Below are 25766 nucleotides of genomic sequence, written 5' to 3'. Positions count from 1 at the left end.
GAGGTTAAAGCTTCTGCCTGGAATGCGGGAGACCTGGGTTCAGTCCCTGGGTTGGGAAGATCCCCTGGAGAAGGAAATGGCAACCCACTCCAGTATTCTTGCCTGGAAAATCCCATGGACGGAGGAGCCTGGTAGGCTACAGTCCATGGGGTCACAAAGAGTTGGACACGACTGAGTGATTTCACTTTCTGCTACTAATATTATAATGTTTTAATGACTGTAGCTTTATATACATTTAATATCTGCTAAGACAAGATCTATGCCTTTTTTAGATTCTAAGGCTATTCCTGGGGAAACTGCTCACACACTCTCCTTGCACCCACTACTCCAGCCAGAACAAGCCATCTGAACACCCCACACTCCTCTCATCCCTGGGCCTTTGGGCACATCATTCCTTCTGTCTGGGCACTCCTCCAGACTCACTCTGTCTCACTTCTGGCAAAATGATTCACATTCTTTCTGTCTTATTTCAAAGACTGACGGAGCTGTCTCTGCCAATCCTAGGCCACATCCGACCTCAACTTGTCCAAACTGCCATTAAGCCTTCATGGGAGTGTCATTGCCTGCTTCTGCAACTGTATCTCTTGAGCATGTGACTCTTATCTCAATCTCTAGACTCCAAACTCAGCACATAATGAACACTTTGTAAATGTTAGATTAAATAAACAATGCAGACCTGACTGCTGAACTTCATCAATTAGACAGAAGTATTATGTCACTCCATCTCTCTCTCTCTGTCACACACACACACACACACACACACTCACTCACACACACGTGCACGCGTGCGCACACATCTAGTATGGAAATTTCTGGTTACTTAATGCCTAAATCAGTTTCTGGCATATGGCAGATACTCCCTAAATATATGTGAAAGGAAAGAAGAGAGAGAGGAAGAAAGGCAGAGAGGAAGGGAAAGAGGAAGGAAGGAGTCATATTGTCAGCGGCAAACTCTCCTGAGAGCTGTGTGTGGATAAAGATTTAGCTGTTCCATCACTAATTAAATCAGGCTCCCAGGACCTGAAACCACAGTGACTGACAATAAAGGCAATGCATTGTTTTTCTGGGTCACCAGAACTCCTGTTGCTTCAAAATTTATTTGACTTGTCTGACTGTTGCTGGGAAAGGTTTTTAGCCCTACTGTAATTGATTTACTCTAGCTATGGTTATCTTCTTGCTACCTAATTGATTTCTCATTCTCCTATCATTTTTACTCTAGGAGATGAAGGTAGAGGCATAAAAGATCCATAGCTGGCAACTGCAAAGCAATAAGTGGAAAAATGCACATTGGTCATGGAGCACTGATTTATATTATGCAGGAAAAAAATCCATTTATTTTGTTTGGGGAAATGGGGTCATGCTGTGGGGAAAGCCCCATACAGAGGTCAGGGCAGGTCTGTGGACTACAAGGTCATGGTAGATAAAAGGGCCCAAGGTCCTAGCCAGCACTGTCCATGGTACAAGCTGTCCAAGGCCAAAGTATATTGTCTGAGGGATGGCAAGAGTTAGGTCTTTTGAAAAAGCCATCATTACTAGCCTGCTAGGTTATGGTAGATGCTTATATTTGAGTTCCCCATATCCATTCCACTCTAAGCTACTCATGGCAACCCCTCCCCTTAGCATGTGAATGCTTCAGATCTAATTCTAGGCAATGAAATGTGAGGCAGTGTCTTTTCAAGAGCTTTTGGAAAGATTTCCCCATTTTAAGCAAACAAAACAGTATGAAATGAAAAATAAAATTCTTCCTTCCCCTGCTTCCCTCCTCAGAAGCAGCAGTGTTAAGATCTTGTTATACACCCTTCCAGGACTGTTCAATTCACATACCAGAATATACACATGTACAGAAACAAACATACTGAAGGACATCTGATCTTTGGAAAAAAAAAAAAAGTCGATCAATCGCTTCACTTTCCTGTTTAGAGCCATTCAGTGGATTTCTATTGTTTCGGGACAAAAAGTCCAAGACCTCAAACCCTGTACTCAAGGCCATGTGTGACCTGGTCCATGCCTCACTCTCCGCCCTTTCCTTAGGCCACACAAGCTGCCTTACTCACCATGCTCCAACCACACTGGCCTTCTCTAAGTCCTTCAAATGGGCCTGATCCCTCCTGTCTCAGAGACTTTGCACATGCTATTCCTTCTGCTTGAATGACCACCTCACCTTGCATTTAAAAAACCATTTTCTTCTTCAGATCTTAGCTGAAACTACACCCCTTCTGGAAAGGCTTCCCTGAAGCCTTTCAAGCCAAGCCTCTGTTACATACTCTTACATCCCCTATATCTTATCTTCATGGCATTAGTGTTAGTGAAACTAATTAATGAGGAGAGAGACACTTTTGATCAGGGAGCATCCTTAAGCCACTAGTAGGAGAAGAGTGAAAAGGACCACGTGAAGCATGCCGAGTGAAGCATCAGCTCCCCCCTACTCCCGCTTCTACTCCCACTCACGCTTAGCTTCTAGTTAGATCTACAGAGCACAACTGGACCTCATACTCAGGCCCCAAAATGAGGCAAAGGTGGAGACAGAGATGGAACCCGTGGCTCTAGACTGTGATGGGCGTCCATCAAGTCCCTGACCTGTGCTGAGTAGGAGTCATGAAAGGGGCACTTTTGGTCTGAGTGGAATGTTCTCCCTGTATCTTGAGGACAGGGGGAGCTTTTGATTCCATTTCCTGACACTCATACACGATCTAGAAGCAAGACTCAGGAAGTAGCCTCAGGCATCCTCTTAAGTACTTAATGCCACTTGAAAAGTCTTCCTCTGGTTTGCACTCTCACAGTCTTCCGTGGCCAGGAGCTGCCTTCGGAAGGCAATGGAAGAAAATGGGTCTGTGTTTGGATCGCCTTCCATAAAATCAAGAAATAAACCAGCCAGGAAAGGGATACTTTACTCAATCTTGGTGCCCCTTAGGTTCTCAGGTTTCTAAGAAGCTTGATGTCAAGCTATGCCTGCTGAGAGAATGGAGATAAATAAAAGACATGGAAGAAGTTGACCTGAAAGGATGGAGATGCTATTCCTCAGCTGTTTCCAAGAATGGGCCATTTCTGGATCTGCTTGATCTTTAAGATATGACTGCCGTAGACAAGGGACATCCCAGGTGGCTCAATGGTAAAGAACCACCTACCAAATATAGAGGATACAGCAGACATGGGTTCAGTCTCTGGGTCAGGAAGATGCCCTGCAGCAGGAAAGAGCAACCCACTCCAGTATTCTTGCCTGTAGAGTCCTATGGGCAGAGGAACCTGGTGGGATACAGTCCATGGGTCACAAAAAGTTGGCTGTGACAGTGACTGCGCACACGTGCACGTCATAGACAAGACTCAACATACCAAGTGTTATACCAGCCCAGAGGCCCCAAGGAGGAGGGAGCCAGCTGCCACCGAGGAAGAGAAAGGCTTCATATCAATGTGATGCGTGGAGAATGGGCTTAAAAAATGTATCTTTAGGAAGCAAAGGAGACACAGAGAAATGGAAGACATTGGACCTTATGTTCACCCAAAGTCACCTACATATTAAGCATGGAATTGGGGTTAGTTTAGTTGGCTACTCCTCATGCTGACATGGAAGAAGGTGTATTGAGAGACAGTGGAGTAGAGGGAGGCAGGATGATGACGATAGAGGTGAAGAAGGCAGAGATAGATTGTGGGAGGCTTTGGATGCCCTGCTCAAGAGACTAGATAGCATCATGTAGGAAAGCGGAGGCACTGAAGGGTTGTTAAGCCAAAGAATGATTCTCTGTCCCAAAGCTCCAATTCTCTTGGCAAGCGGTACGGACATTCCAGATGGTAGCAAAGTGGAGATGTTTATAAGACTATGGCAATAAATCAGGCAAGAGATGATAAGGAGTGTTTGTTCTGGCAGCACATATATTAAAATTAGAAGGATACAAAGAAAATTTTCATGGCCCCTGCCTAAGGATGACACATTAATTTGTGCGTTTATGCATGTTTCTGTGTTTAACAGATACAAAGTTTCAGCTGGGAAAGATGAGAAAGTTTTGGAGATGGATGATAGTAATAGTAGTACAGCAATGTCAGTGTACTTAATGCTGCCAAACTGTACACTTAAAAATGGATAAAATGGTAAATTTTATGTTATATTTATTTCATCACAATACAGAAGGTTCCAGATATTAAACAAGAAGAGACTGTAAGGGTATGAAGTGATGCTGAAGGAGAGGAAGGTACAGATGATGGAGACAGTTTGAAGGGACAGTTCACAGAATTTTGCTGATTAATTTGATGAAAGGAAGCAGCAAGAAGGAAATAAATGCATTCACAGTTCTCTCTGATGTATGACTGTTACATCCTGAGAAGTGGCTGGATTTGGGAAATAAAGGGGCATCCTACTTATTAGTTTTCCTGGCTAACAGTAAAGCTGCTCCTGGCTTTCTACTTGCCTGACTGATCCTAGCGAGACAAGGTGGGAGTGACTAAGGCTCAAACCCCTAACACACGAAATTTTTAATTTTCCACTGCGTATATGGTTGATAGTCAACAAATACTTGAATTATTGTTCAGTTAAGCAGCGGGGTTGCAACTGTGGTACTCAATTACACTTAATGATATTGTAACCTTTCCTTGTATTTCATTTATCTGCAAAAAAGTTTTCCTGATCTAACAAGTATTCAACTTAGGGAAAAGAATAGTCTCACTAGCAATTTGTTTTCTCATTTTTTCTTTCATGTAGACAAACAATTTACAGAAAAGTCCCTGGGAAGGTATAGGAAGGGTGAGGATGCTCCTCAAAGACCCTGAGCTTTCCTGGCAGACTCAGAGGAGGTTCTCTGAGCAGGGAAAAGCAATAAGGAGGGTTTTACCACAGTCATTAATTGAGTTATATTACAGAGATCATTAAAAGCAATTAGTGCTTTGTCAGCTACTATGAACTAGAACTCTGATTTTTTTTTTTAACCAAGTGATTCTCAAGAGGGATGTTAGTGCAGTTTTAAAATGAAGCAGTGCTTTGTCTCAAAGTTTTTAGTCAAGGTTCTCAGTATATTAGAAATGTCAAATAACTAATTAAAGAAGGGTATGTTTATATTTATCAAAGGGGATAAAGGATACAAAATTTGCTAATGCTTTTGAGTCATTAGTCCTTTTTTCCTGTTAGGTGCATATTTTGCTGTTGTTGTTGTTGAGTCGCTCAGTCATGTTTGACTCTTTGCGAACCCATGGACTGTAGCCCACCAGGCTCCTCTGTCCATGGAATTTCCCAGGCAAGAATACTGGACTGGGTTGCCATTTCCTCCTCCAGGGGATCTTCCTAACCCAGGAATCAAACCCACGTCTCCTTTATTGCAGGCGGATTCTTTACTACTGGGTCACCAAGGGAGCCCCTAGGTGCAGATTACACCATGTAATATTAGGCGTGATATCATGTGAAAAATGAAGAAGGAAGGGAAAGAAAATGACATTCATTGAGCCTCTGATAATTTTAAAACACTGTGTATAGCACTTTAGAGGTTGTCACATTTGATCCCTAAAAAACTCTGAAGTTTGCATTATTAACTTGATTTGATGGTCTAAACTAAGACCCAGTCTTATAGTGGGTTCTGGCTGCTATGATAGAACACCACAGAGCAGGTGACCTGCAAACAACAGAAATATATTTCTTACAGTACTGGAGGCTAGAAGTCTGAAATTAGGTTGCCAGTTCAGTTGGGTGGGGCTCCCTGGTGGCTCAGTGGTAAAGAATCCATCTGCAATGCAAGAGATGTGGGTTTGACCCCTAGGTTGGGAAGATCCCCTGGAGAAGGAAATGGCAATCCACTCCAGTATTCTTGCCTGAGAAAGCCCATGGACAGAGGACTTGACGGGCTACGGTCCATGGGGTCACAAAGGAGTAGGACATGAATTAGCAGCTGAGCACGAGCAGGAGCACGGTTGGGTGAGGGCTCTCTTCCAGGTTGCAGACTTCTCCTTGTAGCCTCACACGACAAAATGTCACAAGACTTCTGCGGGAATATTCTCTTACAAGGGCATTAATCCCACTCATGAAGATGCAACCCTCTATATGACCTAAGCACCTCCCCAAAGTCCCATATCCTTATAACACCACATTGGACAGGAGGATTTCAACATGTAAATTTGGGGAGGAGGGACACAACATTCTTCCTGTTTCACTCAGTGTTTTAGTTGTCTATTTCTGGGTAACATTATTAAGTCACCAGGTTCATGATAATCTCTTAATGGGTTCAGGTTGCTATAACTTATTATCTCACAGTTTCTGGGGGTCAGAGTCTGGACATGGTTTAACTGGGTCCTCTGCTTAGGTGTCTACCAGGGCTGGGGTGTTATCAGAGGCTCAAGTAAGGAAGGATTTTCCTCCAAGTTTCCCTGGACTTCTGGCAGAATTGATTTCTTGGGGCTAAAGGACTCACAAAAGCTTGCTTCTTCAGAGCTAGCAATGCATTAGAGACACTAGCAAGACAGATCCCACACACTTATGTAATCATAGATATCCCATCACTTTCACCCCAATGCACTGATAAGCAAGTCACAGGTCTGGCCATACTCAAGGGGAGAGGATGACACAGTGATGTGAACACCTGAGGCAGGAATTATGGAGCCAAGGAAAGGCTGTCAAGGCCATACAACCAGCAAATAATAGGGCTAGTTACAAATCTAAATTTTTCTGACCCCAAACCCTGTGTTTGGATTCCAGTCTCAGTTGTACTTCTGACCATCTGAATTATCTTGGAGAAATCACTTAATTTCACCCAGTCCAAGCCTCCTGACTTAAAAAAAGAAGCAGCTGCCATCTATTGTGACTCTGTAATCAGGAAGGATAGGAGGGCAGACCATGGTTGAGAGACCCTTGCCTCCATATCTCACACTTGGGGAACTGGAGTGGTCCTCAGAGTGGGGACCCACCAGCCACTTTAATACTATCTTTGGTCCTTTCCGCAGTGTCATCTATGCCATTGTGATCAGAACTATTTGGGTCAAAAGCAAAGCCTATGAGACAGTGATTTCCAATTGCTCAGGTAAGTCTTTCATCTGCATTACCAAATCCTTAGCTAATTTTGCTTCTGCAGAGGTTTTTCTCTAGCAAACATGAGCTGGGGTTTCACAGTTATAACAAGCCTGCTGTTATATCAGGGCCCAGCTAGCAGGTCAGACCCCCAAAAGCTGTTTAAGGCAGGCTTTGCCTTCTCCACATGGCTCTCCCAAAATCTGAGGAAGGAGGACTTTGGGTCTGGCTGAGCTGTGCCAGCAGAGCCCCTTGAAACAGCTCTAAGCCAGGGTCTGAGGGTAACCCTATCCTGGTGGGTTTGCAGAGAGGCACCCAAGAGGACTCTGGTATGAAAAGAGAGGACTGTGTAGGGAGGAGGCCACACATTCAGCAAAACATGAGGACAGACATTTCTGCTTCGCTTAAACTTACAGAAAAACTGTCATCTAACCACAGAACAGTCCTGGACCTTAGGACAGTCAAGGCAGAATACATGCCCTCCCCATGGCTTGGGCATACCCTACACAGCAGAACAAGCCCAAGACTGCCTGCTACAGCCCTTCCCCAAATCCCATTTCAGCAACCTTACTGCTGAGTACCACCTACACAATAGGTGCTGAGACTTGGAGGCCCATCTGCTTCCCAGGCAGACAACGCTGGGCCTCTGAGAATGAGCTGGAGAGAACACAGCACACAAACATGCCCGAGAGAGAAGAGAAGGTCTCCTGGGTGTCTAGTTACTATAAAATGGCTAGTTCTGAAAAAGGAGACCATGGAGTTTCCATGGGCCAAAACCATACATATATATTCATTTCACAAAAATTATCATCCATCTTTTACAAATGGAAATCATATTAGTTTTAAATTATACCTATCTATATAGATATATCATTGCATTGCCTGGGTAGGTTTTTGATTGAGTTGTCACTTAACAGTGTTCATGATCCTAGTTTGACAGCTCAAGTGAGGTAGGACCAGAGGGCTTTGGAAAGCCCAGAGCTCTAGGTTGGAGGGGAAACACGGGGAAAAGGAGGGTGTTTTAGTGTGCTCAGACTGCTGTAACAATATACCACAGCAAGTGGCTTAAACAATAAATTAATTTTATCACAGTTCTAGAGACTGGAAACCCAAGATCGAGGTACCAGTCAATTCTGTTCCTGGTAAGAGCTCTCTTCTTGGATTGCAGATGGCCTTGCTGGCTTCTTGCTATCTACTCACAAAGCAGAGAGGAGAGACAGAAATCTTTCTACTGTCTCTTCTTATAAGGGCACTAATTCCATCATAAGATTCCTGTTCTCATCTAATTCTATTTCCCAAAGGCCCCATCTGCAAAAATTAATGCCATCACATTGAGGGGATTAAGTCTTCAACTTATGAATTTTGTCATGACACAAATATACAGTGCATAACAGGGGAAGAGTCAGGGGAAAAAAGTGAGGAGAGAGAGAGAGAGGAAATAAATATACACCAACCAAACGAGAATAGACAAAGGCTATTTATTCAAAGCTTGCTATAGCAAGGGAATCAGCCACCATCACTTGTCTTTTGACAGAAACACAAAAGCAGTCAGAGGAATGGTAAAGCCTCAGACGTGCCCTGACTGGGGGCTGTTGCCATGGGGAAGCTGTAAATGTGCTGATTAAAAGCACAGCATCCTGTGTGATGGGTTAGGCGTGCATATTTGGCTTTCTCTGGTTGGTTTTAAGTTGACAATAGGGGCAAAAATTAATGAGCTATCAGTCAGTAGTCAAGTCTTGGGTATTTTGTGGTAGACTGTTCCAGGAGGTATTATTCAGTTTATGGACTCTGGGTTAGAAACAGTGGTCTGACTTTCTGCAAGTCTGACTCGCATAGAGTAGGTTGGTTTCCTCGACTGGTTATTGTAGATAATGGATTGGTTTCCTGGGTTGGTTGCTGCAGAGTGTGGGTCAAAGTTCCATCTTAAATATGATCTGGCTACCGTCCATTTGTTTGCTGAGTCTGTCAACACAGACTGACAAGAGAGACACAGTGCATCTGCTGTCGGCCACTTCTGGGTCCTTTCCATACTTTACCTCCCTGAATCCTTACACAACTCTGTACGGTGGTATCATCATCTCTCTCTTACAAATGGAAGACAGGCTCGAAGGTTAAACAATTTGCTTGTTTTCATAGGTCATGATATAGCAGGATTCAAATGCACATATGACTGGCTAGAAAGCCTGTATCTTCTCTTCCACATCAGGCTGCCTCTCAGAAGAAAGAACATTACAGAAAAGAAGGTGGTGAATGACTGGAAAAAGCTCAATTTTTATTTTTATTTTTTTAATTATAAAGCTCAAGCTCAGGATTGTTGGCATGGCTGTCACCCACCAGCCTCTTTGCTGAGCGCTGCCTTCAATGCACTCTTCCAGAATCATCTCCCGAAGTGTTTTGATGTATTTAAAAATCTAAAAGGTGACCTAATTTTGCTTAAGTAGACTGAGGTCTTCCTGCACTTTCAGATTTAAATCAGATTGGTTTAAACCCTTGTCTGTGATTTCTGCCAGTTCCAGAAGACTGGTGTGTCCTCTCTCACTGTCCCTCTGAGCTCTCACCCCATGGTCTCACCTCCAACAGCTTGTCTGTTCCCTCTGCTCTTGATCCAATGAATCATGGAATCCATCTCATTTCCTTAGGCTTGAAGTGATAAAGAGTTTCCACATTCTGTCAGCTACCCCGCCGCCTTGGGGATCTCCCACTTTTATCTCAGCAGGCCTTTTACATCTGTGATTACCCTGTCTCTCTCCAGAGTCCCCCAAATCTCCCTGCTACTCAATTTTCTAGTTCCTGCACTCTTGGATTCCCCCATCCTCCAGTCCCTGAGATTTTATAAAGCTGCAAAGAGATCCATTTTCCACTGATATATAGTATGCCTCTCCTTTCCAAAGGTGGAAATGGCTACAATCAGTTTTTAATCTCTAGTACATGTTTATATGTCCATCATATCAATTTTTTATTTGTCTATATCTTTGTATCAGTGTCACTGACCCTTTTCTGGAATGAGGAGCAGAGAGTAGTTCCAAAAAGCCTGTGTACTTTCTGTATCTTATTCATAAGCAGCTCGATTTTCAATCTCATTACAGCCAAGTAACTCTAGAGTTGGCTGGGAAAAAGGTTTCCACTGGTTTTAGTATTCCAAGATTACTGCCCATCAACAAGGGGAAATAAGCAATGATTAGTGTGAACAGAAGCTAACTTTGTAAACATGGCTGCAAAATTCAAGTTTCAGAATCATTCTTCTTCCTGGCAAGTATGTCTGTTTTCTCCCCCTCAAGTCTGACAGAAAGGAAAAGAAATAACTAATAAATGATCTACAGACTTTCCCCAAAACAAGTGCTTGGCAGGCGAAAGGTAGAGAATATGAGGTTTCCAATCCTGTAGGTTATCCTTTATAAATGAGCTTGCTTTTGATGCCCAGGGATGTTTACTCCTATAAAACAGGACATTTACTGCCTGTGGGCAGGAGATGGAAGAGGTGTACCCATGAAATGGACAAAGTGTAACATATCTGGATATAACTGCATCTGGCCAATATGACTTGGAAGATATGATGTGACCCATGCTATAGCCAAAGTACGTGTTTCCAATTAAATGGGGCAGAACAAGCTGAAGAAAAAAGTTTCTGATTAGGAGCAGTTGGGTTAAAGTCCTAATCACTTCCAGCTAAATAAACTTAAAATAAGCTCATTAAGTACTTTTCTTTATCAGTACACGAGAGTGAAATGGCTTTTCTGCAAACAACTACCTTCAACAAAAGGCATAAGGAACTTTATGAAAAAAAAAGTTGTTTAGTCACTAACTCCTATGTATGTACTGGAGCCTGCCAGGCTCCTCTGTCCATGGGATTTCCCAAGCAAGAATACTGGAGTGGGTTGCCATTTCCTTTTCCATGTGAAAAAAAATACAAATATAAAATAAATGAAACATATATATAGCATGTTTGTGGATAGCAAGATTCAGTACTATAAAGATGTCAATTCTCCTCAAATGATTCACAGATTGATAGAGTTAAAATCAAAATTCAAATGGGATGTTTTCTTAAGCTTGATAAGCCAATTTAAAAACATACATGGAAATTTCAAGAGTCAAGAAAAGCCAGGAAGACAGTTCTGGAGAATTACAACAAGGTAGTAAAAGTGTTAGTAGCTCAGTCATGCCCGACACTTTGCGACCCCATGGACTGCAGCCCACAAAGCTCCTCTGTCCATGAGATTTTCCAGGCAAGGACACTGGAGTGGGTTGCCATTTCCTTCTCCAGGGGATTTTCCCAACCCAAGGATCAAACCCAGGTCTCCTGCACTGCAGGCAGATTCTTTACCGACTGAGCTACAAGGGAAGCCCAAGGTAGTAAAGGTTTAATGTATAAACAGTGATTTATCATAAAGTTAGAGTGACTAATAGAGTGTGGTATAGACACTTCAATAGGAAAAAAAAAAAACAGCTCCCAAAGAGACCCACACATATAATATAAGCACATGATATACGTCAGAAGATTATAGGGTAAGCAGTTAATTGGATCTCCACCTCAATTCATAGGCATAATTAAATTCCAGGGAAATTTGAAACTTAGATGTGAAATGTAAGACTTTAAAATTTTTTTAAAGACAATGAAGGATGTTATCTTTATGACACTGGAATAAGAAAGGATTTCTTAAAAGATAGACAAGATGCATTAAACCAAAAAAGTGATAAATAAATTTGACTCTATTTATATTTAAAAGTCAAGCCAAAAAGTGGGAGAAGCTATTTGCAATACATTATCCAGGAAAAGATTAGTTTCTAGAATGTATGAAGAATTCTTCAGAATCAATAAAAATATTTTTTAAAAAGATAAATAGAAGAAAAATGAGGAAGACACAAACACATTTCATAAGAGGGGAAAGAGAAATAGCCAAAAACAAGGTTCTCAACCTCACTGATACACAAGGAAAGTATACATTTAAACTTCAACTAGGTACAATTTGTCAGTCACAGGATTGGTAAAGTTTTAAATCTGGTATTTCTAAGTATTAACAAAGATATAAACCTCATGTTTATCTAACATCTAATTTATCTAATCTATCATGTTTATCTAATATCATTCCTAAAAATCTTAGTAGACTTCTGACTTATTTGCTTCCAGTCAGCTTCACCAGCAACCGTATCCAAACAGTCTTTCTGAAAATAATTCTCAGGTCTGACTAGTCTCTTTGCTTCCTCATTTAATCCCCTAGAATAGAAGCTAGCTTGAGGTCATCTGAAACAATAGGTGGGAGGCCACATCCTTAGTCTGCCTTTCTTCTCAGGAATGATTCTGAATGGGTCATTGCTGGTGTAAACTTCTGTTACAACTGAATTTGGATACTGGCTTCATTGGCATAAAATGTGCACAGTCAAAAGGTATGCACATTTGCTTTAGCAGTCCGTTTGCATTTTCAGTTTGCATTGGGCCATACAAAGTATGTACTTGGTGCTATGAAGACAAGGAACAATCAAGCCATGCAACTCTGTAAGATTCCAAATTTTAAGGGGCTTCCTTGGTGGCTCAGTGGTAAAGAATCCATGAAATGGGTTTGATCTCTGGTCCAGGAAGATCCCACATGCCATGTGGCGGCTAACCCTGTGTGCCCCAACTATTGAGCCCCTGCTCTAAAGTGCAGAGGCCACAACTATTGCGCCCACATGCTGCAACTACTGAAGCCCAGTGCCCCAGAGACCATGCTCTGCTATAAGAGAAGCGACTGCAATGCAAAGCCCAGGCGCCACAACTGCAGAGTATCCTCTACTCCACGCCACTAGAAAAAGCCCAAGTCCAGCGATGAAGACCCAATTTAGCGAAAAAAAGAAATAAAAATTTTTAAAGGTTTCCAAATTTTAGGACTTTCCCTAATTTCTTTCGTTTTTGTTCATACTCCAACCAACTCTTGTCTGAGTTCATCTCTTTTTTCCTAATCCTTTGCTAAACACAGCTGGTGGCAATCAACACACACTATTAACATTCTGTTTACCAACTGAGATAGTTAATTTCCTATGTCAACTTGATTGTGCTAGCCAGATAGCTGGTAAAACATTATTTCTAAGTGTGTCTAGAGGGCATTCCTGGAAGCGTGTGAATCTGCACACTAAGTAAAGAAGACAGGCCTCACCAATGACAGTGAGAATCATCCAATCCGCTGAAGGCCAGAATAGAACTAAAAGCAAAAGAAGGGCACATTTGCTCAAGCTGGGACATCCATCTTGTCCTACTCGCTTCTTGGGACCTAAGACTAGGACAAAGATTTACACTATTGGTTGCCTGATTCTCCAGCGTTTTGACTTAGATGTACATCATCGTCTCTCCTGGTTTTCATGTTTTTGGATTTGGGCTGAATTAGACCATCAGACCTCTTGGGTCTGCAGACAGCAGATTAAGGAATTTAGCCTCCATAACTGCATGAGTCAATTTCTATAATAAATTTCCACATATACATGGATATAGCTACTGACACAGATATGTATGTTCTCTTTCTCTGGAGAATCCTAACTCTATACCACCTTTGTACTCTCCCTGGGGGCCCAGTCTCAGTAAGCACACAACCTGCCTTCCCTTGATAACACTTCTATCCGGTGCATCTCTACCATCCCAGCTTTCCCTATCAGTCTCCTCACTACCTGCTCCCTGCCTATAGGCCAATGCTGCTTGCTGTAGCTTTGCATTATGACAGCACTGCATGTGAAGCTTCAATCTCTGCTTTAGTTAAGGAAGCACTAGCAGCTATATCAGAGAAACCCGCAAATATAGTAACCTTAACAAAATAGAAATTTGTTTCTTCTTCAGTTAAAGTTGAATTGACAGTAAAGGTCAAAGGGAAAGACACACAGTCATTCAGAAACTCAAGGAGATGACGATGCTGCCACTCTTTAACAAATGGCTACTAAGGTATGGCTTAGCATCAGTATCCAGCAGATTGAGGATGAGGGAAGACAGCATGAAGGATTACTCAGGGAGTGTATCTGAGCCAGGCCTGAGTTCTCTCCATGTTCCTATAGGCAGAACTTAATCACGTGACTACCCCCAGCTGAAAAGAAAACTAAGATCATGGCATCCGGTCCCATTACTTCATGGCAAATATGTGGGGAAACAATGGAAACAGTGATAGATTTTATTTTCTTGGGCTCCAAAATCACTGTGGATGGCGACTGCAGCCATGAAATTAAAAGACACTTGCTCCTTGGAAGAAAAGCTATGACCAACCTCAATTCAGTTCAGTTCAGTCGCTCAGTCGTGTCCGACTCTTTGCAAGCCCATGAATCGCAGCACGCCAGGCCTCCCTGTCCATCACCAACTCCCAGAGTTCACTCAGACTCACATCCATCAAGTCGGTGATGCCATCCAGCCATCTCATCTTCTGTCGTTCCCTTCTCCTCCTGCCCCCAATCCCTCCCAGCATCAGAGTCTTTTCCAATGAGTCAACTCTTCGCATGAGGTGGCCAAAGTACTGGAGTTTCAGCTTTAGTATCATTCCTTCCAAAGAAATCCCAGGGCTGATTCCTTCAGAATGGACTGGTTGGATCTCCTTGCAGTCCAAGGGACTCTCAAGAGTCTTCTCCAACACCACAGTTCAAAATCATCAATTCTTCGGTGCTCAGCTTTCTTCACAGTCCAACTCTCACATCCATACATGACCAATGGAAAAACCATAGCCTTGACTAGATGGACCTTAGTCGGCAAAGTAATGTCTCTGCTTTTGAATATACTGTCTAGGTTGATCATAATTTTTCTTCCAAGGAGTAAGCGTCTTTTAATTTCATGGCTGCAGTCACCATCTGCAGTGATTTTGGAGCCCCCAAAAATAAGGTCTGACACTGTTTCCACTGTTTCCCCATGTATTTGCCATGAAGTGATGGGACCGGATGCCATGATCTTCGTTTTCTGAATGTTGAGCTTTAGGCCAACTTTTTCACTCTTCTCTTTCACTTTCATCAAGAGGCTTTTTAGCTTCGCTTCACTTTCTGCCATAAGGGTGGTGTCATCTGCATATCTGAGGTTATTGATATTAAAAAGCAGAGACATTACTTTGCCGACAAAGGTCCATCTAGTCAAAGCCATAGTTTTTCCGGTAGTCATGTATGGATGTGAGAGCTGGATCATAAAGAAAACTGAGCACCAAGGAATTGATGCTTTTGAACTGTGGTGTTGGAGAAGGCTCTTTGAGAGTCCCTTGGACTGCAAGGAGATCAAACCAGTTAATCCTAAAGGAAATCAGTCCTGAAGAAGTTCATTGGAAAGACTGATGCTGAGCTGAAGCTTCAATACTTTGGCCACCTGATGCAAAGACCTGACTCATTAGAAAAGACCCTGATGCTGGGAAATACTGAAGGCAGGAAGAGAAGGGGCCCACAGAGGATGAGATGGTTGGATGGCATCACCAACTTGATGGACATGAGTTTGATGAACATGCAGTCCATGGGGTTGCAAAGAGTTGGACACAACTAAGTGAGTGAACTGAAATGAACAACCCCTGCCGAAAAGGAGGCTGGAAAATGTCATCTCTCTGTGGGCCTTGGGGGCAAAGGAAAGAATTTGGTGGATAGCTAACCTGTCTGTCACAATTATTTTGGGTCTGCCAGGGTTCTTGGTTCCACCTGAACTGAGGAGCTGAGGAATAGACAAGGCTGTGAGTTAGGTGAGTTAGGTCATACTTCCTTGTATCTATGACCTTCTGTACACACACAAGGAAAGGAAGTGGAGGTGGCCAAAGTCCTGAGCTAAGTAGATGAGACATAATGCATCAAAAATAGTCCACATTAAGGTTATATTCATAAAGAGGTCATCAATTATCAGAAATTAAAAATAAATTTTAAATTCAAAATTTTTAGAAAACAGGCATAATTGTTAAAATGTTCAATTTTTTAAATTGATCTGAAATACATGAAGTTACCAACATATGAAAAAATAATGAATGTAAAATATTATCAGGTAGACTTCCTTGTTAACAAACAAATCGCCCCGACTCTTGTAGGTCCGTGTATGCCTACCCCCAGCCCCAACCAGACAGGAGTAAATTCTGCTTCATTTAAAATCTCGGGACATCAGTAGCTCCCCCCTCAGAGGCTCAGCCCACAAAAAAAAAAAAAAAAAAAGGTTCCCAGTGGCTCTGCAAGGGGCATGAAGCATGGGGAAGGAAAGGAGCAGCCACTGGCCACTTAGGATTCATCCTTGAACTAAGACAGCCCAAGGCAGCATGCTGCTTCCAGTCCAAAATCTAGTCCACCCCCTGCCTCTAGGCTACCCCCTATTAATGCACAGTGACAGCTGAATTTAACTGCTTTTCACTCCTGCTCAGCCCCAAGGCCTGAGGGGAAATAATCCTTTTATCTCCCAATAAAGGAGAATTACTGGGATTTTGCAGTTCAGCTCACTTTGAAGAGCCATCTTCAGGAGCTGGAGGTTTTACATTTCCTAGAGTGGTCAGATTAAAGATGCTTTTTACTGATCTCATTGGAAGATGGAATGGTAGGAGTTGATTATATTGTCACCCAGTTGCCCTGTGGAAAGTACTGCAAGTTTCCATTTTAAACAGATTTCAGAGCACAAATGTCATTCTCAAAAAGTTTTCTGAAAAAGTAAGTCTTCAGAGCCATGCTGTTTAGGAGCCAGCTGTTATACCAGCAAATGGAGATACTTTGAAAAGATATGATTTGATCTGCTGTCTTTTTTACTTGCTCCCATGGCTATAATCCCATCCTGATAATTATCTGATGTATATAAATTCTATATACAGATAATATTGAATAGTAGCCTACCTAAATATAGTAATGAGTCTTCCCAGGTGATTCAGAGGTAAAGAATCTGCCTATCAAGCAGGAGGCTTGGGAAGATCCCCTGGAGGAGTTGGCAACCGTCTCCAGTATTCTTGCCTGGAGAATCCCATGGACAGAGGAGCCTGGTGGGCTACAATCCATGGGGTCACAGAAGAGTTGGATATGACAGAGTGACCAAACAACAACAGCAACAAATGTAGTAATACTTTCTGTTCACTTCCATAAAGGCAGCTCATCCTCCTGAAATACTGTTAAAATCTCATTCATCCCAACTCATAAGGAAATTGACATTCCTGCTATGGGGATTGGCACCTTGAATATATTATTTTATTTTAATCTTCAAGACAACTCTGTGAATTAGGTGTTTCATGCTTCATTTTTGAAAATGGGAAACTGAGGCTGGGAATAGTAGGCAATTTGCATGAGATGACACCACTAGTAAGTTGTGGAGCTGGAGTGTGTATTCAGGTTTGATCTTGAAGTCTGTATCCTTTCCAAGATACTACTTTGGAAATCAGGGCTTCAACTTTGGCACTGTCAGTAGTTTGAACTAGGTAATTCTTCTTTTGTGGGGAACTGTCCTGTGCATTGAAGGATATTTAGCAGCAGTCTTGGTCTTTGCCCACTAGATGCCTGGAACACCCACCCGAACCATTGTGACAATCAAAAATGTGTCCAGTCATAACCCCGGGGGCAATATTTCCCCACCTAAAAACCACTGCTGTAAATACTCTTGAAGCATTTTCTCCCTTATACCACTGAAACTTTGTGCTTCTGTGAAATGCACGGAACAATCTGAAGGCCCTAATAGTGCCTAAGAGTGGCCTTCCAGGGTAGACATCAAGAAATAAAAATCAATTATATAATTAAATATAGCATTTCAGTTCACTGCACAGAAAAACCCCTTATTCCTATTATTCCTGCTAACAGCTTGTCTTCTCCAATGAGTAAGCGTTCAAACTGTGAAAACAGACAGAAGCTTCGATGACTTGCAGCTGCCTCAGAAATTCAGCCCAAACTCCTCAGGGAGACATTCAAGGTCTTCCTACTTTGGCCTCAGTCCTTCTCCCCACCCTCAAACCAGCGTCCTTTCAGGCTCCAGCCAAGCGAGATGACTCACCAAGATTCTAACACTTCCTACATTTTCTCATTTCCCCGTCTTGGCTGAGGACTTCCCCTCTGCTTCAGGCATCTTTCCCAATCCTACGCCCCCACCCCCAGCTTGGCCTTGGGGATTTCCGCCTCTGCCTTGTGGCCACCTCTGCATTACAGTGGGGGAATGGCTTCCTTCTTCGTTCATACTTGGTTTTTGGTTTTAGTCTCTCTCATCTCACCCAGCCTCATGCTGAGTGATCTTTCCTGCTGGATTGAAAGTTCCCAGAGAAGAGGAACTCTATTTTAGCCTATTTTGTTCAGTCCTTATCTCTTGATGGGTTGGGCTGGATTGGATTGCAGACAAGGTAGAATAAATAGTGCAAAGGTAAATTTCACACCAGTTTCCATGAGGATTTAAATACATTTCAAACGTGACATCTGAAGGTGTAGTGAGGACCAGTGAGCATGGGAGCTGGGCTGTAGGGTAGTCCTACCTCGTATGACTCAGGTGTGCCGTGGGTGGGCCTCTGACCTTGGCCACCACTAGGCTTGTGTCCCTTGAGCCTTAATCAGTGGCACTCAGCTGAGGGTGTGTGGGGCTGGCCTTCTGTCCATGCCTCTCCCTCACTGAGGGTCTGCTTATGTCCGGAGGGAGGGCATCTTTTCCCAGTTTTCACAAAGGCACCATGAGGCCTGGTAGAAGCCATGATAGCAAAAAAAAATCTCTCACAGCTTCAGAGACGGATTTATATTAATTCATTCAATAAATATTAATTAATCATTCACTAGTTTAGAGGATACAGGAGTGAGGAAAACAAAGTCTCTGTTTCCATCAAGCTTACATTCTAGTGGATTCCTAAATTTAATCCTCACATGTTTAGTATCAAACAACCCACATAAGATTAAAGTTATAACGAGGTTCTTATTTGGAACAGGTTTTATTATATCTCTGGCTTGAGCTTTTGTTGAGAGTGGAATTTCTGAGTTAGATGAGTAAGTTCATCTGGGGTAAGATTTCTAGGAAAACTGCTTTGTCCTAGGTTGCTGCAGGGACAAGACCAATGTCTCAGCATCGCCCCCTGTGGTCACCTGGCTCATTCCAGATTCAGTTGATTCAGGGCATCCAGCCAAGTCTCTTGAGAGTCTGGATGTCCCAATGCATTTGCATTTTACATTAAGCTGCAAACTGAGCAGTTTCTAGCATCCAGCCCATTTACTCTGGATATGTCAAAGGGCAGGGCGGGGGAGGGGGGATCCTCCTGGGCATAGGTGAGGAGGATGTAAGTGGTCCCATGACAACTGTGGGTCTAACCTACAATGTTCCTATTGGCAGAAGCAGCACTTCACTCTATGGTTCGCTTTTTGCATCTGCAGATGGAAAGCTGTGCACCAGTTACAACCGAGGGCTTATCTCAAAGGCAAAGATCAAGGCCATCAAGTATAGTATTGTCATCATTCTCGGTAAGCAACATCCCTCCTCGTGTTGTAAAACTGTTGACATTCCAAAAACAAATTTGTACCTGGGACCTGGTGACACAAAGTGCACACAAGGAAAAAATTTGTCTATGGGAACTTCTGCCTTTTCCCAATTAGAAATGAATGTGTGTGTGGAGCTTATCAGTGTCACTGTAGCTCCCTCACGGGCCAACATTTGGTTTCCTACATCTATCTTTATGAATATTGTTGTCCAACACAGCCATGGGATGGATAATGTGGAAAAAAATCCAATTAAGACATTACTAGCTGAAGCTGATGCTCACCAGCATCTAGTTGACCCAGTTGCTTTTCTGAAGGCATACACTCCCCAGAGCTGAAGTTCAACAACCAAGGAAGACAGAAGCAGCATTCCATTTCTTCTGGATATTTAATTTCAAGGTCACCATAAATTCTTCCCTAATGGATGCCTTATCTTCCCTGCTCGCTCCTGTCGTTTTCCCTTTCCTTTTGTCTTCTTTGGTCTCTCTACTCTTAAGACCCACAAAGTCACCTCATCCAAGAAAAAAAGGTATTTCTAGAGCACCTAATATATGCCAGATTGGTGTTATTTTCTTCGTCATTTCCAAACCTTCAAAACTTCCTCCCCCTTTCGTCCCCTCAGTTAATGGCCCTGATTCTTATTTCACAAGGAAAACACTCTTGTCAGAATAGAACTTCCTCATTCACCTGCCTTCATATCCATGGACCTACCTGCATCTCTGCCTTTTCTCCTATTACTATGGATAAACTGTCTCTGCTCCTTAATCCAAAATGCACTTGAGCTATCCCATTCCTCCATGCTAACTCAAGAATTCTCTTCCTGCAATCATCTCCTCTCCCCCACAGATACCCCCCTAGACTGGATCATATGCACATACACATACTGTAACAGCTCCCTCTACAAACTCCCCAGTAACAGACCCTCTCCTTTAACACTCTCCTTTCTAGCATCTCTCATTCTCTGGAGCCTATTTCTATTAGCTTTCTTTCCTATTACCCTAGTATAGGCATACTTATCAAGGTAACCACAGCCAACAAAATGCCAGATTTCTAAACAACATTTGCTCAGTTCTTCTTTGGAACACTTCCTTTGCTTAGAAATTATATCTATGATTTCTACTTGAAACTTTTTTATAATTCTACTTGAAATTTTTATTTATGATAAGCTTAGCATACTCAACATGAAAAACCAGAAGTCTCAGCATGCTTTCTTATCTCCTGCAAGTTTACTCGTCCTCCTGTGTTCCCGAGTTTAGTAAATGACTTAATCTTTCATCCATACCAAAAACCTAAGGGTCGGTCATCTGTCTGTCATTATACTATTTCTCTTCCACGCCACATATGTAGTCTATCAGTAAGGCACAGAAGCTTTACCTGCAAAAGAGTTCTCAAATTTAACCATTTCTCAGCATCTATACAATTACTTCCTTGATCTAAGCTCCTACCAACTTCTCCTTGGAACACTGGAACTGCAACTGATCTTCTTTTAATCCTTCTCTGTAAAACAGATAATGTGATCTTTTTAAGAATGTTAATCAGACACTATCACTACCCTGCAAACTCACTTATGGATTCCCATGACACTGCAATAAAATCGTACTTTTTCCCATGTCTTACAGTGTGTGTGATCTGTCCTCCAGGCAAGTATCCAGCCCCATGCCCCAGTTCTCTTCCTTGCCCACTCCATATATAAGTCACACTGGTTTTCTTGCTGTTTCTTCAAATGTCAACTTGTTCATACCTTGCAATATTTCCCACCTGAAATGCCCTGCCTTCAGATGGTGGCATGGCTTATCCATGCCATGGCTTGACATCATCTTGCTTTCCAACAACACAACCTCTTCAGAAAGGCCTCCTTGGCAAGTCTTAAATGTCTCTCCTATAGTCTTTACCCTACTTTATTTTTTCTTCATATTTCTACTTCCACTTGACAATATAGGATATATGTTGATCTGTTTATTGTCTATTTGTGGGGCAAAATCCCCACAAGCAATGACTTTCGCTTTTGTTTTCCTTACATTATCACCAAGGGCTTATAGGGTCCTTGCACACTGTGCTTAATTAATATCTGTTGAAAGAACAAATGGGGATATGCATGAAGGAAAAGATTTGTGTCATTTCCTTTTTTTACTTAGCTCAAAATACTACCCCTCCCTACCCATCTTGTGGTTCTTAAGACCTCTGGGAGCATAGCTCTCATGTTAGCTCTGCGAGTACATTGTCACCAGAACTGTCCCTCTCACCTTTCTAAAGTGCATCTGCAAAAGGCCAAACAGACCACATGCCGTGTGACTCAGCCAGGAGAATACAATCACAAGACAACATTGCAGGCAGACCCGAGGATAGAGCATATACCACCCACTGGGGCTCAAAGCCCTTTCCCAGAAGCTTCTGCAGTAGATCGGAGATTATCTTGCTTTCCCAGACAATCAGAAGCATGATACACATTCCCTGGATGTTGAGGCATGAAGCATACCTTATATATGTGTTTCAGAGCCAGTACAGCCTTTTATAATCAGGAGCCACATACATAGGCGTTGGATTTCCTTTAGTCAGAGAACAAGAAAGTCCACAGGAGATCAGCCATGTCAACAGTGCAATCAGACCAAAATGCCCCTTCCTATAACAAATATTTTGTAATGCCCCTTTACCATTCTGAAATGAAATGTATACAAAAACCTATGTACCTAACATAATTCTTAAAAGATCAGTGTATAACATAAAGGGAGACTAGGAAGAAAATAATTGATAATAAAATAATACAGATTTCAATATATAAATACTTGGATACAGTCCTTAGTAGAATAATGAAGTAATAATAATTACAAATGCAAACCAATGCAGGTGTGTTTTCATGGAGACATAAAAAATAAAGCAGTATTGCTGTCAGTGACTTTATTTTCACAGTAGGTGAACAAATCCTGCTAAAGTTCCAAATTAAACAAAGTAATCTTTCCTCTATTTGCAAGGGAATTGGACTTCTGGAAAACTCAGTATTTATTTAAAACATTGTGGTCATATATAAAAGAGAATCAGGTTTTTAGACTGGGGTCATTATAAACAGATTCTCTGCTCCATAAATGTCCAAATGGGCATTTGAAGGATGTATGAGACATGGATGGGACTGGCTGCATGATGCAGGACAGGTATCCCCAGGAAAACCAGGACCCACACAACACACACAAATATACACCACACGGATTTTCCAAATTCCCCCAAACAGAAGCTTTGCCCCTCCATGCCCCAGAACTACTATCTGCGCCAATGCCAGGCTTTACCTCCAGAGCCTAGAATGTTCAGTGGTCTTTGTGTTAGAACTGTTCCCTTTTAACAGATTGTCAAGGTCAAGGAGGGAAAAAATACATGTGTCAGTCAAAGAGTTATGGTGACAAGCTGATTCCTACAGTCAGATGGCAAAGGAAGCCTGACTTCCCTGAGGAAAAATCCTATGACTGAGAAAGGGAAGAAAGAGAGTGGAGAGGATGGGGCAAGAAAGTAAGAGAGACCACATGTGGGTTCCAGTCAATCCCAAGAAGGTTTATCTCTATGGTATTAATTTGCATTCTCCAGGGAAATTATATATATATAGATAGATAGATAGATACATATAGATATAGATATTTATTGTAAACAATTGGCTCATTTGACTGTGAAGCTGAAAAGTCCCCAGATCTCCAGATCCAGGAGAGCTAATGGTGTCGTCTCAGTCTGAGTCTAAGTATGAAGGCCAAAGAGGATCCAAGTCTTAGCCAGAAGACAGTCAAGCAAACAGAGTGACTCCTCTCTCACTCACCCTTTTTATTGTATTCAAACCTATGGATAGATCACTGCCCACCCGCACTGGGGAGGACAATTTACTTTTCTTAATCTACAAATTCAAATGTTAATCTCACTCAGAAATACTCTGAGAACACAGAAATAATCAGACGTAATGATTAACAAAAAAATCTGGGCATCCTATGACCTAGTCAAGGTGGCACATAAAATTGGCCGTTGCACTCTGGCTCTCCATTTCTCATCTCCTTCCTCTGAGGATTTGGATCCAAGCAGAATCAGGGTCTCACGCACACTAATGGACTCGGTAAGGGGTATATAGTGTGGGTGTTGCCTGGAGAGGCTGACTTGGAAATGGAAAATAAAATTGAGAATCTTGTGACTTAGCCAGGCTGTGTTTTGAAACATTAGCTACCACCCCTTCCCCTCGCCTACCCCAAAACAGGAGTCGCTGTGAAGTGTTCCTTGCTCTGTCTTTTACCATAGAGTCTCCAAAGGGATCTGCTGAATTTTCTTTCGCACAGTGTAGAATGAGAGGCTAAGGCCATGCTGAACAGCTCCCAGCCTTTCAAGGATCACTGCAGTAGTTAAATCAGACCTTCCCTTTACAGATAGAGAAGCTCCAGCAAATTTACTCAACTTCAGAAATGCGTCTGTGGGATGTAATGTATGTATGTGTAGACGTGAGTGTGTATGTGTGTGTGTGTAAGTAAACATGACATTAATATGAACACACACAACTGTTCTAAATATTTCTGAGATCCCAGGTGCTAAGGAACCTCCTCACTGAAGCTCCACTCAGGGCCAACACAGAGGGCCCTCTGGGCTGTGGGCTGCTACAGTGCTAATGGTTCTCTTCTCCCCAGCCTTCATCTGCTGTTGGAGTCCCTACTTCCTCTTCGACATTTTAGACAATTTCAGCCTCCTTCCAAATACTAAGGAGCGTTTCTACGCCTCTGTGATCATTCAGAACCTGCCTGCCTTGAACAGTGCCATCAACCCCCTCATCTACTGTGTTTTCAGCAACTCCATATGCTTCCCCTGCAGGTAAGAGGCATTCAGACATGGGGAAGCCCACTGCACTCACCTCCAACCTGTGTCTTCCTCATGCTAGAGCTCCCTGGCAGGTTATAGATGAGAAACTGAGAGTCAAAAAGTTTCCGCTAGTGTGACAGATTCAAATCCAGGCCCCCCAGCCATGGCTCATGCTTTCTCCTATACCACATCACCTCCTATAGCAATCATCCTAATCGAGTCACATATAGACGATCCTTATTTTAGTTCAAAGCTTCTCCCCATGAGTTGGCTCAATACAATGCCATGGAGATAGCCGGACACAAGGAATGATCATTTTACAGATAAACAAATTAAGGCTCACAGGTTAAGGGACATTATTGAGATTATGTGAATAACTAGTTACAGAGCTGAAATGAGATCCCTCCCACAATGATTCAGCCTGCTGGTTTTCAGCTGTTTTACTGCACAATCTACAGGGGGCAGGTGGAAAAATCCGCAGGGGATGGACCGTAGTAGAATTGTTTCAGGCTTGGGTTTGATGCCCTCCGTTGAATCACTCTTCCATCAGCTGACAAGATCTTTCAAGTCCTTCTAGAATTATGGATGGATGGTAGCATTTCTCAGTGATCCTAAACATCACTGATGTGTTAGAATGGCTACCATGCCTCACCTGCTTTGCCTCTGGCCTCTCACCCATCAGCCTCTCCCTGCCCTCCCCTTTCCTCTTGTCTCCATGATAGAACTGCAGAATGGTTACAGGCTTGGGTTTGATGCTGCCATTGTTGATTCATAGCTACATGTGACCTAGGGAAAGTGATTTAACTTCCATAAACCTCCATTTCCTCACATGTAAAAAGGGGCTAATAGCAGTAGCAGTGCCTACATCTTAGCCAGTGCTGTCTCTGTTGCTGATCAGTAGGAAGGAGGGCTGTGAGTGTTGGGGAAGTACGGTGGGGGCTAGTACATTAAAAGTGCTTAGCACAATGCCTGATCCTTAATAAGTTTTCCACAAGTGTTAGCTCCTAACAGTTAAATTATTCAGGACAAATGATTTTTCCTCTTTGTTCTTTCTTTAGGGAGCAGAGATCACGGGATTCCAGAATGACATGTCGGGAGAGAACTGAGAAGCATGAGATGCAGGTTCTGTCCAAGCCGGAATTCATGTAGATCATGGGGCAGTGGTAGCACTGGGCTGAGCCCCATCAGCTCTCCTGCGTTCCCATTAGCACCTTGGGCCTGCGTATAAAGCCTGAGCCAACTTCTCTGCCCTGTACCTTTATCACCTGGGGGGATGCACAAGGCAAACATCCTAAAGAGTGTGTGTCACCTGCCTCAGCAAGTAGTGGCCAGTAGGAAGTTACAAACTATTCCCACCAGCCAGGAAAGATACCCCTTCTTTCCCTACCACTCCTAGCTGCCCTTCTCACTGGTCAACACCAGAACCAACGGATAGAGACATTGCTGGCCCAGGGCCCAGGCTTGGGCAAGCAGAGAGGATTGACTAACAAAGCGTGTTTGTACATATTCTTATAATTACAATTTAAGAAGTAAATAAAAGGCTTACCTGGGCCTAGATTTTCCTCCCATTTTTGGATTCAAGTTTCAGTAGCTGTGGCCAAAGAGATGTTTGTCCTTGAAATGT

At 42.7% G+C, this 25766-nt stretch overlaps 1 protein-coding gene and 1 non-coding gene across 3 annotated transcripts in view; both read left to right on the top strand.

The window, feature by feature from the left end:
• Positions 1-25291, top strand: part of NPSR1 (neuropeptide S receptor 1) — a 159849-nt gene extending 134558 nt beyond the window's left edge. For both annotated transcript variants that reach the window (XM_068973323.1, XM_068973322.1), the window contains 4 exons: positions 6913-6989; positions 19232-19318; positions 23974-24154; positions 25201-25291. In XM_068973323.1, coding sequence (XP_068829424.1) covers positions 6913-6989; positions 19232-19318; positions 23974-24154; positions 25201-25291 — 436 coding nt within the window. The remainder of the gene's footprint in view (positions 1-6912; positions 6990-19231; positions 19319-23973; positions 24155-25200) is intronic.
• LOC138080521 (U6 spliceosomal RNA) lies at positions 3847-3953 on the top strand. Its single transcript, XR_011144980.1, has one exon. It is a non-coding gene; the product is annotated as a U6 spliceosomal RNA (small nuclear RNA).
• Positions 25292-25766: the final 475 nt, after the last annotated feature.

This window comes from Capricornis sumatraensis, chromosome 5 (genome assembly GCF_032405125.1).
Source record: "Capricornis sumatraensis isolate serow.1 chromosome 5, serow.2, whole genome shotgun sequence".
Classification (NCBI taxonomy): Eukaryota; Metazoa; Chordata; class Mammalia; order Artiodactyla; family Bovidae; genus Capricornis; species Capricornis sumatraensis.
The sequence above is the reverse complement of the archived record's forward strand: the minus strand, read 5'-3'. Positions and strand labels throughout refer to the sequence as shown.